The sequence below is a fragment of the Trachymyrmex cornetzi genome, unplaced genomic scaffold, assembly GCF_001594075.2.
Source record: "Trachymyrmex cornetzi isolate Tcor2-1 unplaced genomic scaffold, Tcor1.1 scaffold875, whole genome shotgun sequence".
In the NCBI taxonomy this organism is placed as follows: domain Eukaryota; kingdom Metazoa; phylum Arthropoda; class Insecta; order Hymenoptera; family Formicidae; genus Trachymyrmex; species Trachymyrmex cornetzi.
This window is the reverse complement of record NW_017300218.1, coordinates 223,436-238,286: the sequence shown is the minus strand read 5'-3', so window position 1 is coordinate 238,286 and position 14,851 is coordinate 223,436. Positions and strand designations below refer to the sequence as shown.

The following is a 14,851-nucleotide window of genomic DNA, read 5'->3' as shown; positions in this document are numbered from 1 at the left end:
AAATATATTAGTATATTCTTGTTTTACTCAATGTTACATAATTTGGCTGATTTAAGTTTTTTTTATTTTATATAATACTAACTAATTATTGTCGAGTAAATTTACATACATTGTATATGAATAAAAATAATATTTTACAATTAATCTATATTTTTATTACAGACCATTGTATTTAAGTTCTCTTAATTTTGCTTTGTATTAGGTATCACAAATGCTGGATCTAGCGTTTAACATGAGCGTAGATAAGGAAAAACGTGAAACCGCTATGAATAATCTGCTTGTGCTCGCACGTGAGAGAGCTGGTGCCGAGGAGATCTTTAAACAAAAAGGTGTATTCAAAATAGCAGAGCTTGTGAAAGATGAAAAGAGTGAAAAAGTAATCTGTAGCGCGATTCATATTGTAGGCGAGTTATGCAAAAATAATATTAGTCGAACTGAGTCTATTATAAAAGACCTTGGTGTGCCTTGGTATCTAAAAATGATGAACAGTACATATACAGAAAGAGTCAATGCATCTCAATATTGTTTACAGGTAAATATTAGAAGACATGGTCGTGTCTTGACGCTAAATGTATAATTATACATAACTAAATATTGCATATATTTTGATTTCAGAATATACTGAACGCTTACAGTGGTATGGATAATAAACCCGATTCTAAATCCGATAAGGCTTTGTGCGAGGCGCATAAGAAAGAAATAGACACGATTCTGTCGTGTTTATTGTATAGTATAACGAATAGAACGATAACAGGCCTTACAAGAGACGCAATAATACAACTTATTATGCGTAACATTCATTATACTGCATTAGATTGGGCTGAACGATTGGTCGAACTTCGCGGTTTGCAGAGATTGATGGAAGTGGCTAGTGAAATGGAAGAATACAAATATGAATCCTCAATGAACATCACGTCTTCCACGCGAACTATAACTAGTGTGTGCTTAGCTAAAATATATGAAAACATGTACTATGATGCTGCTAAGGAGAAATTTAGCAACGCTATCGATGAGTTTATTAAAGATAAATTGCTTTCACCTGACATAGATTCGAAGGTATGAATTCTGTAATTTCTGATCTTTTCTATTTATTTGAACTTCCACAAAAGAAAAGAATGTACATTCTTTAATACAGTCTCTTTGAGCAATTTGAAATATATTTTTATTTAAAGCAAAAATGTCTCAAAGAAGATTACCTTTGTAATTTTTAATATTGTGTGTGTATATTTTAAGTTTTAGATTACAATATTATAACAAAATTTAATCGAAATGATTTTGTTTTTATCTATATGTTGTATTTTCTAAAGCTTAATCTGCTAAAGATATTTCTTCTAATTTTTATTGAAATAAAATAAAACTTTAACTACCTAAGTATGTTTATTAAGAAAAGATAAATATTTTGCAAAGTATAAAAATTTATTAATTATTAATCGATTGTTTTAGGTACGTGTAGTGGTTGCAATAACAACTTTATTATTAGGCCCATTAGACGTTGGAAATGCAGTTGTGGCTAAAGAAGGGATTTTAGAAATGATCCTCGTTATGGCAGGAACAAATGATGTATTACAGCAAAAAGTGGCTTGCGAATGTATCGTGGCTGCTGCGACTAAAAAAGATAAGGCCAACGCGATTATAAGTCAAGGTGTAAATATATTGAAGAAGCTATATATGTCTAAGGATGATTCAATTCGGGTTCGAGCATTAGTGGGTTTGTGCAAGTTGGGTAGTTCTGGAGGCACGGATGCAACTATTAGACCGTTTGCGGATGGAGCGACAAAGAAATTAGCCGAAGCTTGCAGACGATTCTTGATCAATCCTAAAAAAGATAAAGATATGAGAAAATGGGCTGTAGAAGGTCTGTCATATCTCACTTTCGACGCTGAAGTCAAAGAAAAGTTGATCGAAGACCAACAAGCTGTACAAGCGATGATTGAGCTCGCCAAAACTGGCGATCAATCGGTTCTCTACGGCGTGGTCACGACATTGGTAAACTTATGCAACGCTTACGATAAGCAAGAGCTCATACCCGAGATGATAGAATTGGCAAAGTTTGCAAAACACCATATTCCCGAGGAACACGAACTGGACGACATTGACTTCGTAAATAAAAGACTATGCGCGTTAGCGAAGGCTGGTGTGACCAGTGCTCTGGTGAGCCTCGCCAAAACGGAGAGTCAGAACAGCAAGGAATTGATAGCTCGCATTTTCAATGCAATATGCAGTCAACAGGAAGTGAGAGGAATGATCGTCCAACAAGGTGGTACAAAGGCTTTGCTGCCGTTAGCATTGGATGGCACGGACAAGGGAAAGAAGCAAGCCTCGCAAGCTTTAGCTCGTCTGGGAATCACGATAAATCCGGAGGTTGCGTTTCCCGGTCAGAGGATCATGGAAGTTGTCCGACCGTTCATAAATCTCCTGAATCCGGAGTGTTCTGCTCTCGAAAATTTCGAGAGTCTAATGGCTTTGTGCAATTTAGCTGGCGTAAACGACAGCGTGCGGAAACGTATATTGAAAGAGGGAGGATTCCAGAAGATCGAGGCCTATATGTATGAGGACCACGATATGTTGAGACGTGCGTCTACACAAGTAATAAACAATTTAATAATATGCGAGGACGTAATTCAATACTTTGAGCATGAGAATGATCGAGTTAAGTACCTCGTGATATTGTGTGAGGACGAAGATGAAGACACTAGCATAGCAGCGGCTGGAGCTCTAGCGATGCTAACGTCTGCCAGCGAAAAGGCTTGCGAGAAAGTTTTTGACTCGAAAGATTGGCTGGAATCTCTGCGCTTTTTACTCGCTAATCCAAACAGTGACGTACAACACAGGGGTATCGTAATTGTGCTAAATATGATGAGAAGCACTAAAGACGTCGCTGCAAAACTCATCGAAACGGATATAATGGAACTGTTAATGGCATTGAGCAAAAACGATACTATGCAAAACGAGAAGATCAAGGAATTGGCATCCACTGCTTTAGAGGCTGCTGCGGAATGGAAACTGATCAAGAAAAATGACGAAGAAATCGAATCGTCACAAAGCACTAGTGCAGAACATGTCGATTAAGGAGATTGTATGTATGAACATTTAGATACCATTAATTAAGATCTAAATGTCGTATATGTTCCTCATATTTCAAATCGAGTGCCTTAAACGATAAAGTGAATGTTACGATGAAATTTTTGAAATGTCATCGTTTTAAACATACTCTGATGCGATTATATTCATATTTATATATCTTTAAATATACGATCTCCGTGCAATATTACAGTTTGTTATATAAATTTGTCAAAGTGCAATATTTTTTTAATATTATATATTATATAGGACCGTATATGTGATAACACAAACTATAGAAATCAATACCATTTTTTTAATATATTGTGTGAAAAAATACATGCACGGAGATATTGTATATAAAGTTTTAGTAAATTAACTATGAATATATTTAGCATCATGAAGTCATAATTAGAATAAATAATCATTATCGCATCAAGATATATAAGAATAGTATATTTAAATACAATATTACATATTTATTTATAGATAATATCGTACATAATTATATGTTATACACCAAAAATATCGTTCATTTAACAACAAATACATTTACTTATAAGTCCTTTATAAAAATCAAATATATATTAGAAATTCTCTCAAAAAAACAATGAATTTTAAATAATAAATTAATTTGATTAATAATGTAAAATGTGGACAAAATACCAGAATGAAATGATCATATATCAGATCATTTTTCGTAACTTTCCTTTCCAATTTTAGTATTCATTATATTAAATCTCAAAAAATTATATATTTCAAAAAAAAATAAATTTTTTTGGATAATATAAGAAAATTCTTAATTTTCAACAATTTTACTTAGTCCGAAAATTTATTTTAATAAAAAGCTACAATTTACAAATAACAAATGTAATAAACTAAAACTGTAATTTTAACAAAATTGTAACAATTTAAAAAAATGTTTCTCTCCAATATTTAAAAACGCATGCTTTAACATATTCGAAAATGCATCAATATCATAAATTAAAAAATGGATGAGCCAATGCTTGCTCTGCAGTAATACGTGTCCTAAAATCTAAATCTAAAAGTTTCATCAAAAGATGATACGCTTCCTTCGGATATTCGATATCTGACGGTACCTTAAAGTTTTATAATGTTTTGAAATAAAAATAAAGATATTATATACATCTGAAGCAACAAGGAGAAAAATTAAACATAAAAATTTAATTTTCGCGTTAAAGGCAATTCTATTTGACAACAAAATAAAATTATATCACGAATATTCTACATTCACAATCATTTTAATATTTTTTAACATATGAAACTCAAAAAAGATTCAATCAATGATTATATCTACTTTCTCCTGCTATATTGCTTCATTAAATAAAAAAGACTATTTAAAATATAAACGAGATATACCTTATGTATACTATTCTGTATATCATACATCATACTTTTGTTTCTTTGTTTTAACTTTATGCACAAAGATTTAATGTCCATGCCTGGAAAATTTTCACTAAAGATAACCTTTTTACCTGAATTAAATAAAAAGAAAATAATTAACATAATATAAAAATTAATATAAAAAATTAATAGAAATTAAAGAAACGAAAAACAACTCGAATAAATGAATCAGAAAAAACTGAAATAAATAAATCATTTGTGTCATTATCGCAGTATTTGTTAAAATACCTAATTTTTGTGCACACTTTTGTACTTCTTTAGAGCCAAATATCGTTGTAATTTCTGCTAAAGCTGTACAGTCATCAGGTGAACGAAAAAACGGTTGTGAACCACTAAGTATGCATAGCATTATTACACCACAAGCCCAGATATCAATTGCTGAAATTTTATATTTTTCTTTTAGTTTTTACAGATGTTTCATTTCTAGAAATGGTTTTATGCATCGTGCCAGTATTAATACCTGATGTTTGCATAACATGTTTTAGTAAAACCTCTGGAGCGCGAAACCCAGGCGTGCCCGCACGAGGTGCCTGCTGCTGCGGTTCTTTCAAACATATTACGCACACTTTAGGTTTTCCAAAACAATTGCATTTATTATTCACGTTTCTCTTAGCAGCATCAGGTTGGAGGCCTACGTTATTCTAAAACAAATTACAACGAAAGATAAGGAAAACATGTAAATCATTTCAATATGTGATAACTTGTAAAATGTTACTCCACTTCATTCGATCTTTTCCGCTTTGTCCCATGTGCTTCAATGCTTTCTCCGCTTATTCTCATATTTTTCTCCACATGATATTCTTGCGCAAGACCAAAATCCACTAACAAATATCTAAATAAAAAATTGTGTTAATCATTTTTCGAGATGTAGAAAACAAAATATTCTCCTTTCGCACAAGTTTACCTTTTATTTTTACGATCATAGAGAAAGTTACTAGGCTTTACATCCCTGTGTATGATATGAAATTCGTGAACTCTTCTTAAAGCAGTTAATAGTGCTTTCATATAATCCTTTGTTTCGTCAACAGTCATATCTTGGACGTATTCCTTGTCGTAATTATCACTGTGAGTATTTTTGATCTTACAAAATAAAGACTTGAATGTAAATTGCAAACTTACCACAAACCTATCATGCCTCATATATGGCATTACAAATACTACTGAACTACGATGCCTCAAACACAATTCTAATCCAACGATATAATCTTTTCCTCTAAAATATTTAATACGGTCTCATTAATGTTAACCAATATTTATATGAAACAATGGTACATTGTTTCGGACTAAAATTTATCCAACGTACCCTATCTGTTGCAAATACTGCAATTCGCGTCTGATCCTATCGGGATGGCAGGTAGGAATTAATTGTTTCAACGCAAATTTCTTACGTTCGTCGGAAGACTTTAGAGTAGCCAGAAAGACAGAGCTAAACGCACCTTTCCCAACTTTGTAATGCACGTTGAACAACTTATTCACTATCGGAATTGATGACATAAGATTAGCACAGCTATCTGTTGGAATAACAATATATATCACACATTTTATTAAACTTATATATATTTATTTCATAAAAAACATTAAAATATTTATTTTGACAAGAATAATATCAATCCTCTGAATTTAATAAACGCCAAAATCTGTAATAAAATTATAATACTAGGTCTATAAGACCCATTTAATTTATATTAATTAAAAGGCACTAATTAATTTCAAAGAATTAAAATGATATAACTCCTGTAAAAAATAATGAATGAACTAAGTTTATCTCAATATGAATAATTCAAATTTATAGATTTAATATATAGAAAATTGAATTGTTTGACATTTTTGTTAAAATGATAATTACAATAATAAATAGAATTAAGAAGTAATGTTAAGATAAAAAATATATTGTATTTGAATTTAACAATAGTAAAAAATACATAATTATATTTAAGTCTACTATCAGTAAATTTAAACATAATAATGCATCTATTTTTTAACTTAACATTACTTCACAGAGAAAACTGAAACATCTTTACTCATCAGTATTATTAGGTGCTTTCCAATAAAAGATATAGATGACATATGTAACATAATGAATCATTGCATTCTTGTTGTTTGCTATGTTCAGGAATAGGCATGTATTTTAAATACTTTTAAAAACAATTAAAAATTAAAGAGCATAAAAAGCCAACGCTGGATGTTTTTGCGAAATTATTATAAATTCTTACGGAATTATACCAATTTAATTACAAACGTTTCGACACATTTATCGTGTCATCTTCAGTGTAAAAACAATTATTTTTTCATAACAAAATACAAAATATTCTCATGTGTTCCACTGAAATACAAAATTGTCTTATAAATATTATTTTTCAAATGAAAGTATTTCAAATACACGTCCATCTCTGCTAATATTAAACTAAGATGAAATGGTCATTGTGCTATTAAACTTCTTACTGGAAAAGCATCTAATTTGCTATCTGAATAATCACTGCATAAAGAATCTAATAAATCTATGTCAGCTCCGGAAAGTTCTGATTGAACAGAAGAGCTAAATTAAATAGAAGAATGATATTTTATAAATACTTTCGAATCATAATAATTAAATGAAATTTAATTCTTATAGTTTAATCCATAAATCACATTTATAAATCAATTAACAACAAAATAACATATACAAAATACTTTAAATACTGCACAAAATTGCTACTCCATGACAAAGATACTTGAGAATTTATCTAAAAAAATAACAGAACCCAATAGTTTGCTTTTAAAGTAACTAATGAAATAATAAAACTGCGTATATATTTATATAGTATAATGTAAATATATTTATATAACAAACAAAATAGCAATCTTTTTCAAGAGCAAGAATAATACCGTCATCACTGTCTTCTTGATACGAATCATTGGATTCCATCCTGTCTCCTATTTCTGGAATATTTTTAGTTCATAATATCAATCATGTCAATATGTTATCAAACTCACTTTCTTCTACGTCTGTGTCATTCACCGTTAATGATTACTTCGTACTTAATGATTAGCGTAATACAGCTGGCGTAACTTGAACATAACCTTGAACATAACCTTAGAAATTGGCGCCATATTCGCGCCATTTGTGGCGGGTGCAATAAAGGCCAATTCTCATGAGATTAAACTTTTTTTGTAAGTTAATACAGGGTGGGCCATCTATTGGTACGTTTTTGAATTTCGTCGTATGGCAACACCAAACGAGCTACAGACCCGAAATTTTGACAGTTTATTAGTCATACCGTCCGCGGCACGAAACAACATGTTTTCTCTTGAAGAGCGTTTTGAAATTTTAAAAACTTATTTTCAAAGTCAGTGCTGTGTCGCCGAAACTGTACGAATTTTGAAAAGAAATATGGGTCGTGATAGAGCACCCACCGAAGGAGCTATACGCAAATTGGTGAGGAAAGTTCGTGAGAAAGGGATGTTAGTGGATGACAGAAGTGGTCCCAGAGCTCGGACAGTGCGCACACCCGAGAATATTGAGGCTGTGGCCCAAAGTGTGAGACAGAATCCGACGACTTCAACTCGACGCCGATCGCAGCAACTGAGCATTAGTCGCACCAGCCTGAGGAGAATACTGCACAAAGACCTCGGATTATTCGCCTACAAGATCCAGATGACTCAGGAGTTGAAAGCAAATGACCATCCGCTTCGATATCAGTTTGCTGTGTGGGCTATAGACCAGCTCAATAATGACGTCGATTTTGGTCGAAAAATCATCTTTTCGGACGAAGCTCATTTCCATCTCGGCGGATATGTGAACAAGCAAAATTGCCGGATTTGGGGCTCGGAACAGCCACACACAATCGTAGAGAGACCAATGCATCCTCCAAGAGTCACAGTTTGGTGTGGATTTTGGAGTGGTGGCATAATTGGCCCATTTTTCTTCGAAAATGATGCTGGAAACGCCGTTACCGTCAATGGCGAACGCTACAGAGCCATGTTGACCAACTTTTTATGGCCTCAAATCGACACTATGAATGTGGACGACCTTTGGTTTCAACAAGATGGCGCCACATGCCATACAAGCCGACTTACCATCGACCTTCTGCGCACCAAGTTCAACAACCGCATAATCAGCCGTTCAGGAGATGTCAATTGGCCTGCGCGTAGCTGCGATTTGACACCGCTGGACTTTTTCCTGTGGGGTGCCGTTAAAGACCGATGTTATGCGGATAATCCAGAGACAATTCCAGCTTTGAAAAACAATATTACGACTGTTTTGAGTGAAATTGGCGCCGAGGTAGTCCAAAATGTCATTAATAATTGGGGTGACCGAATGGCATACTGTAAGGCCAGTAGAGGGAGCCACATGAACGAAATCGTTTTTCATTCTTGACGCGGATACTTTTAGCTTCACAACAAAAAAAAAATTAATAAAAAATATCAATGTATGCTCATTTGATCGCATTTTTAAAAACGTACCAATAGATGGCCCACCCTGTAGTTGGTTACAAGAGATAGAGAATTTCTGGAAACTCGAAAACCTTTCTATCCTACAACCAATTAAAAAATTTGTTCGAGTCAAATGAAGTACTAACCTAATTTTTTTTCTATATTAAACAACAAAAATATCAATAATTCTATGATTTTATAAATCTAAATTCTAATAAAATTAAGTATTAACATATTAAAAAATTACATGTTTAAAAAAGGATGTAGATATCACTTATTAAATCAATCACTTATTATAATCCAAAAAACAAACTTTCGAATTAATTATTCCGATCCTTTTCTTTCATTTATTAAATATAATAAATAACAAATTTTATATATATATATATTATTTTAAAATAGTACCAATAAAATAGTATAAATATTACTCGATAAGTTATAATTACGGATTTGTCGAATCGGCAAAATTGCTCAAAAGAAAATTTTGAATGATATAATCGTCACATTTCTAATTCTTTTCTTTACGTATGAATAACAATAGAAAATCAATAATTTTATCCGACAAAACAATTATACGTATATTACATTGTTTTTAAATTGCAATGATTACAATTTCAAAATTGATTTTTTGGACTGAAATATAAAATTCCTTTATTCTGCACGCGCGATTGGTTCATTTCTCCGCTCATCTATCCACATCTGTCTTGACTATTTTATGCAATTATTTGAATCTATCCGCGCAAATTTTTGCAGCTTCGGAAGATCTTGAACGATAAACAATTATTTAAATTACTTGCGATAATAATTAAAGCCATGCAGCTATTTCATGATTTACAAAACTATCTTGTAAGAATTTGTTTCTGTAATAGATTTATCGGAAGGTTCTCTCTCTCTCTCTCTCTCTCTCTCTCTCTCTCTCTCTCTCCACGAAGGTATAACATATTTAATATATAAAAATCGTACGAAATTGGAGATCAGTTCATTTAAGAGTTACGATAATCATATGGTTCAATATATAGTCAAGATAATGATTCCTATTCGATTGGGTCGAATGCATCGAGCGTTGCAAAAAATTACAGGAGGTCGCCACGTTCGACGACCTTGCTTTGACTTTGGGACGCCAACTTATCGCGGCTTGGCCTCGTCGAGCTGTGGTCGGCTTCGTGACATTACGTGTTTCGTTGGATTAGCAAGGCTTGTCATATCTGGTGGTACACGCCTCTTCTTTAGGGATATCGCGTTAAACGGAGTAACAACAAGAAACACCGTCGCAATGGCACTCAACAAGCTCAGCATCGATAAGGTGGAGCTGGCGGACAAGAGGGTGCTTATACGGTACGGTTCTCTGAAAGAAAGTCTTTTTATGTTGTTTTGCTGTACTGGACTACACTTTCCTTATCGCTTTTGCTAAATTTTAAATTTACACTTATCCCGTACAGAACGAATCATTCCAGCAATGTTGCAGCATTATTGCAACATTTCAACAATATTGCAGCAACATTGCAACGTTCCAGCAATATTGCAGTAACAGTGACAGTGTTCAAGACAGAGAAAACAGCTTTGCAACTGTTCTTTATAATATGATTAATTTACACATTTAGATAGTGAAAGGCAAGACCAATCATATCGAAGAATTTTACAACAGTTGCAAAACTGCTCTTTCTGCTGAATGTAGTCATTACTAATGTTATAGCAATGTTGCTGCAAGTTTAGTGCTGTATATTTCATTTGAGTATAAAAAGTATACAAAATAGTTTAGAAAAAACAGACCTAAAATCTTTTTAAGAAAAGAAGGCAGCAAGGTACACAAATATAATGGAAATGTAATAGAACAAAATAACTTTTTAGGGTTGACTTCAATGTACCGCTAAAGGAGGGTAAGATAACAAATAATCAGAGAATCGTCGCTGCGCTGGACACAGTGAAATATGCCATTGATAAAAAGGCCAAGTCGATCGTGCTAATGTCTCATCTGGGCCGACCAGACGGTAAGAGGGACGAGAAGTATACATTGAAACCTGTGGCCGAGGAACTGAAAACTCTGTTAGGAAAAGAGATTCTGTTTTTGAATGACTGTGTCGGACCAGAAGTAGAAACTGCTTGCGCCAATCCAGCACCCGGTACTATTATTTTGTTGGAAAATCTAAGATTTCACGTCGAGGAGGAGGGAAAAGGAGTAGGTTCCGATGGAAGTAAGGTATGAAAGATTATTTTCATTATTCAAGTACTTTAATTACTTTAATCCTGTACAATCTGGATATTTTTTAACACAAGCTAAATTGAACAAAAGTAGAAAATTTTATGCTCAACATTTTTGTGTTCAAATTTAAATGTTTATTATAATAAAGATTTTAAACCAAATTAACATTTGAGTTAAAGAACTATTTGATAATATAATAGAGATGTTAGAAAGTAACTCTGAATTTTCCACATTTTTTGAAATCCTAGAATAGCAAAAAAAACTTTATTCGTACAAAGAAGATTTAGATTACAAATGGAAGAAGTAAAAATATGATTGCAGATATTAATTTAATCCTTAGGATTGGGTTATTCATGTCCTGCATATATTTTTGAAATATTAGGAGCATCTGGCTAAATAAAAATTTCTTTTCTTTTTTTTAATACACAACTTTATCAATACTTTCTAAAAATGTTAGAGTATATGTAAGAATCACTTCATAATTTTTGTATGCTTGTAAAAATGTTGAAAATTAATTTCGAACGTTTAGGATCCATCGTATGTAGTAAAGAACCGAAAAATCACGTGTATTAAGAATTAATTCAATGTAAACTATCTTAAAATATGTAAAAGTATGATACTTAAGACTAATATATCAATTTATTTTAGATTAAAGCTGACAAAGATAAAGTTGTTGAGTTTAGAGCATCTCTGAGAAAGCTAGGAGATGTGTATATAAACGATGCCTTTGGAACCGCTCATCGTGCTCATAGTTCTATGATGGGAGATGGATTTGACATAAGAGCAAGCGGTTTTCTGTTGAAGAAGGAACTCGCATACTTTGCGAAAGCTCTGGACAATCCAGAAAAACCATTTTTAGCTATACTCGGAGGGGCTAAGATTGCTGACAAGATTCAATTAATTAATAATCTTCTGGACAAAGTGAACGAAATGATTATTGGAGGTGGTATGGCCTATACATTCTTAAAGGTGTCCAAAGGAATGAAGGTACGTAATATTTGGTAAGAATTGTAAACAATACTGATATCTAATTAAATATTTCTAATTAAATATTTTTACATTTATGTGATTCTAGATTGGAAATTCGTTATTTGACGAAGAAGGAGCAAAAATTGTGAACGACCTATTAGATAAAGCAAAAAAGAATAATGTCCAAATTCACTTGCCGGTGGATTTTGTGACTGCCGATAAATTTGCAGAGAATGCAGCAGTAGGAGCTGCGGATGTTGAGAGTGGTATACCCGATGGATGGATGGGTCTTGATGTTGGTCCAAAATCAAGAGATTTGTTTGCAGGTAAGTACATTTTCTTCATTACTCGCAGTAAATTATTGTAAATTTAAAAAGAAATATACAGTAGCTGCCAAAAATTTTCAACTAATGAATAATTTATTATATTCCTTAGATAAAGAATCTTTACAAATAAAAGCTCTAACATAAAAGTATTTAATACACATATATTCTATTTAAAATATCGTGTTCTTAGTTACATATTCAAATTAATTATAACAAGAATTTTATTAACTTATAAACTGAAAAACAGATTAACACATAAAAATTATCTTAAAAGTATATGTTTTTTTGTCAGAAACTTTTAGCAGCCACCGTATATGTAATAATGCATTAAGTATTTGACATTAGAAGCATTACTAATTATATTATCTTGATACAGAACCAATTAAAAGAGCAAAGGTGATAGTATGGAATGGTCCAGCGGGAGTGTTTGAATTTGAGAACTTCAATAAGGGTACGAAAAGTTTAATGGACAATGTCGTTGAAGCCACAACTCAGGGAACGATTACTATTATCGGTGGAGGTGATACGGCAACGTGTGCAGCTAAGTGGAAAACGGAGGATAAAGTGAGCCATGTGAGCACCGGTGGTGGTGCAAGTTTGGAACTTCTGGAGGGTAAAGTATTGCCCGGAGTTGCCGCTCTCTCTTCATCGTAAATCTGTCTTCGAAATATCAATGTGAAATAAAATAATGACCAATTGTTCTGTGACGTAACGTTCATCAGTTCTATAGAAATTTAACGAGTAGCGTTTGGATGTTGGGGTCATGATTTCTTCCACCATGATTGGAGTGACAAAGGTATTAGTCAAATTTGGCGTTAGTGAGATTAACGTAGAACAAAGACATATCTATTTTTTATTTTTAATTTGTCAATGTAATCATGTTGCTTTGTTTTTCGGAATCCCAACATTCTTTTACGAGAAATATTGAAGTTATACGTTGGCATACTCTTAGATCTCTATGGTACAATTGTATTACTGTACAGTTTAGCTGTACATAACGCATCAGATGTGTATATTATGTGCGAAATGTAATATACTAAGACAATATGTATCTTCTATACTAGCTATTAAGTAAATAATTGTAAGGAGAGACAGTTGCCGTTATACTAATAATGTAATCGTCCCTGCACGGTAAAAAGTTCGCTCATAGTTTGAACACAAACTTCGGATTACTCTGCATCGTATTAAAATGTAAATATTAACTTTTATTTAATAGAGTAATTATATACTTTCGGCCATCTGTATAATGTCGAAAATAAATACTGAACACATTTTTATGCCTTTTTTCATGTCTATGTACTAAACGGCTTGACATATGTATATGTAATTGTGAAATTATATTTTTGCAGTAAATAACTATATACATATACAAGATGTATAACATAACAGTGCGCACAATTTTTTAGGCATTTCCGACAGGTTTAATGAAATTAGAAGGTTGTAGGATGAAAATGCATCTATTTCATATAAGCTACAACTTACAACGGAAATTAAAAAAAAAAATATTTTATAAATAAAAGATTATGGTAATTCTTTCGAATAGAGGACCCCGCTCCTACGATCTTGACCTTGACATATGTTGTCAGGGTCATGACCTTGAGTAACCTCCAATAAGTTTTAGCCGTCGCTCGTCCTTCGTTAAAAACTTATTAACAAAAGAAGTTTGAAAAATAACGTATTATTTTTGCTATATATGCAATATTAAATACTATTCTATATAGGTTTTGACTTTCAGGGGCGCACGACTCACCTCCAACTCTCACCCCCCCCTCCCCCCTGCTAAGTCAAAACCTAGAATAGTATTTAATATTGCATATATAGCAAAAATAATACGTTATTTTTCCGTCACCGTGTTTCGAGCCAACTTTCAGACCTCGGGTTTGCTCTCCTTATTACTCCGTGGGATCAGTCATCTCTCAGAAAGTGTTGAAATTTTGCACATAGATAGTGTTCTGGGAGATAAAATTTTGTGCTAAAAGATTTTTTTTCATTGCAAAATTCATCGAAAAACAAATAATTAAAAATTACACTACTATATATTGTAAAAATTCATGACTCTATTGCTAATAATGCTAGCTGACTTTTTGTTTAATTTACGGAAAATGTTCTAATTTAGGAGAAAGAAATAAACATTCCAAAAAAGTTTGGTTTTCCATTGTTTAAGTATTTAACAATAAACTTAACAATTTTTTAAACAATCGCGGAGAATCGAAAAATCTGGAAAGATATTTTTTATATACTTTCAGTTTTCCTGCGTCTTAGAAAAAAAAAGTACAAGAACGTGTTTTCTCGTTTACGAGAAAAAAATTATTTTAATATCACAATCACAAATGTATTGCGACCTCATACAGCACACTTTATCCCAAAGATCTTCCTGGGAACATTTTTAGGATGTTAGGACGTTTTTAGGATGTCCTTCAGAACGGTCCTTGCAGATTTATGCTATATGGGATATGAC

At 32.5% G+C, this 14,851-nt stretch overlaps 4 protein-coding genes across 4 annotated transcripts; 3 read left to right on the top strand and 1 right to left on the bottom strand.

Annotated features, from left to right (window-relative positions):
- Positions 1–208: 208 nt before the first annotated feature.
- unc-45 (unc-45 myosin chaperone) lies at positions 209–3,235 on the top strand. Its single transcript, XM_018520028.1, has 3 exons — positions 209–532; positions 616–1,056; positions 1,444–3,235. The coding sequence occupies exons 1-3, from the start codon at positions 212–214 to the stop codon at positions 3,067–3,069; spliced, it is 2,388 nt and encodes a 795-aa protein (XP_018375530.1). The 5' UTR covers positions 209–211; the 3' UTR covers positions 3,070–3,235.
- Positions 3,236–3,987: 752 nt separating this feature from the next.
- On the bottom strand, positions 3,988–7,463 carry LOC108769206 (cell division cycle 7-related protein kinase). The gene is made up of 9 exons (XM_018520066.1): positions 7,351–7,463; positions 5,789–5,996; positions 5,605–5,698; positions 5,390–5,532; positions 5,206–5,317; positions 4,946–5,126; positions 4,714–4,863; positions 4,441–4,556; positions 3,988–4,160 (listed from the first exon to the last, which is right to left on the bottom strand). Exons 1-9 carry the CDS (start codon positions 7,388–7,390, stop codon positions 4,038–4,040), a joined length of 1,167 nt encoding a protein of 388 aa, XP_018375568.1. The 5' UTR covers positions 7,391–7,463; the 3' UTR covers positions 3,988–4,037.
- A 138-nt stretch (positions 7,464–7,601) lies between these two features.
- On the top strand, positions 7,602–8,842 carry LOC108769183 (uncharacterized). Its single transcript, XM_018520026.1, has one exon. It carries the CDS (start codon positions 7,688–7,690, stop codon positions 8,840–8,842), a length of 1,155 nt encoding a protein of 384 aa, XP_018375528.1. The 5' UTR covers positions 7,602–7,687.
- Positions 8,843–9,974: 1,132 nt separating this feature from the next.
- Pgk (phosphoglycerate kinase) lies at positions 9,975–13,693 on the top strand. The gene is made up of 5 exons (XM_018520065.1): positions 9,975–10,233; positions 10,747–11,095; positions 11,747–12,085; positions 12,174–12,393; positions 12,770–13,693. Exons 1-5 carry the CDS (start codon positions 10,172–10,174, stop codon positions 13,045–13,047), a joined length of 1,248 nt encoding a protein of 415 aa, XP_018375567.1. The 5' UTR covers positions 9,975–10,171; the 3' UTR covers positions 13,048–13,693.
- The last annotated feature ends 1,158 nt before the right edge of the window (positions 13,694–14,851 follow it).

Bases quoted from the DNA above. Each gene is read 5' to 3' on its own strand.
- unc-45 (XM_018520028.1), top strand. From the start codon at position 212: ATGCTGGATCTAGCGTTTAACATGAGCGTAGATAAGGAAAAACGTGAA. The intron at 533-615 runs GTAAATATTAGA...TTTTGATTTCAG, and splicing joins CATCTCAATATTGTTTACAG to AATATACTGAACGCTTACAG. The intron at 1,057-1,443 runs GTATGAATTCTG...CGATTGTTTTAG, and splicing joins CACCTGACATAGATTCGAAG to GTACGTGTAGTGGTTGCAAT.
- LOC108769206 (XM_018520066.1), bottom strand. From the start codon at position 7,390: ATGGAATCCAATGATTCGTATCAAGAAGACAGTGATGACG. The intron at 5,997-7,350 runs GTATTATTCTTG...TTATTCCAACAG, and splicing joins TCAAGAAGACAGTGATGACG to ATAGCTGTGCTAATCTTATG. The intron at 5,318-5,389 runs GTAAACTTGTGC...TTTTTTATTTAG, and splicing joins TATGATCGTAAAAATAAAAG to ATATTTGTTAGTGGATTTTG.
- LOC108769183 (XM_018520026.1), top strand. From the start codon at position 7,688: ATGGCAACACCAAACGAGCTACAGACCCGAAATTTTGACAGTTTATTA.
- Pgk (XM_018520065.1), top strand. From the start codon at position 10,172: ATGGCACTCAACAAGCTCAGCATCGATAAGGTGGAGCTGGCGGACAAG. The intron at 10,234-10,746 runs GTACGGTTCTCT...ATAACTTTTTAG, and splicing joins GACAAGAGGGTGCTTATACG to GGTTGACTTCAATGTACCGC. The intron at 11,096-11,746 runs GTATGAAAGATT...AATTTATTTTAG, and splicing joins TAGGTTCCGATGGAAGTAAG to ATTAAAGCTGACAAAGATAA.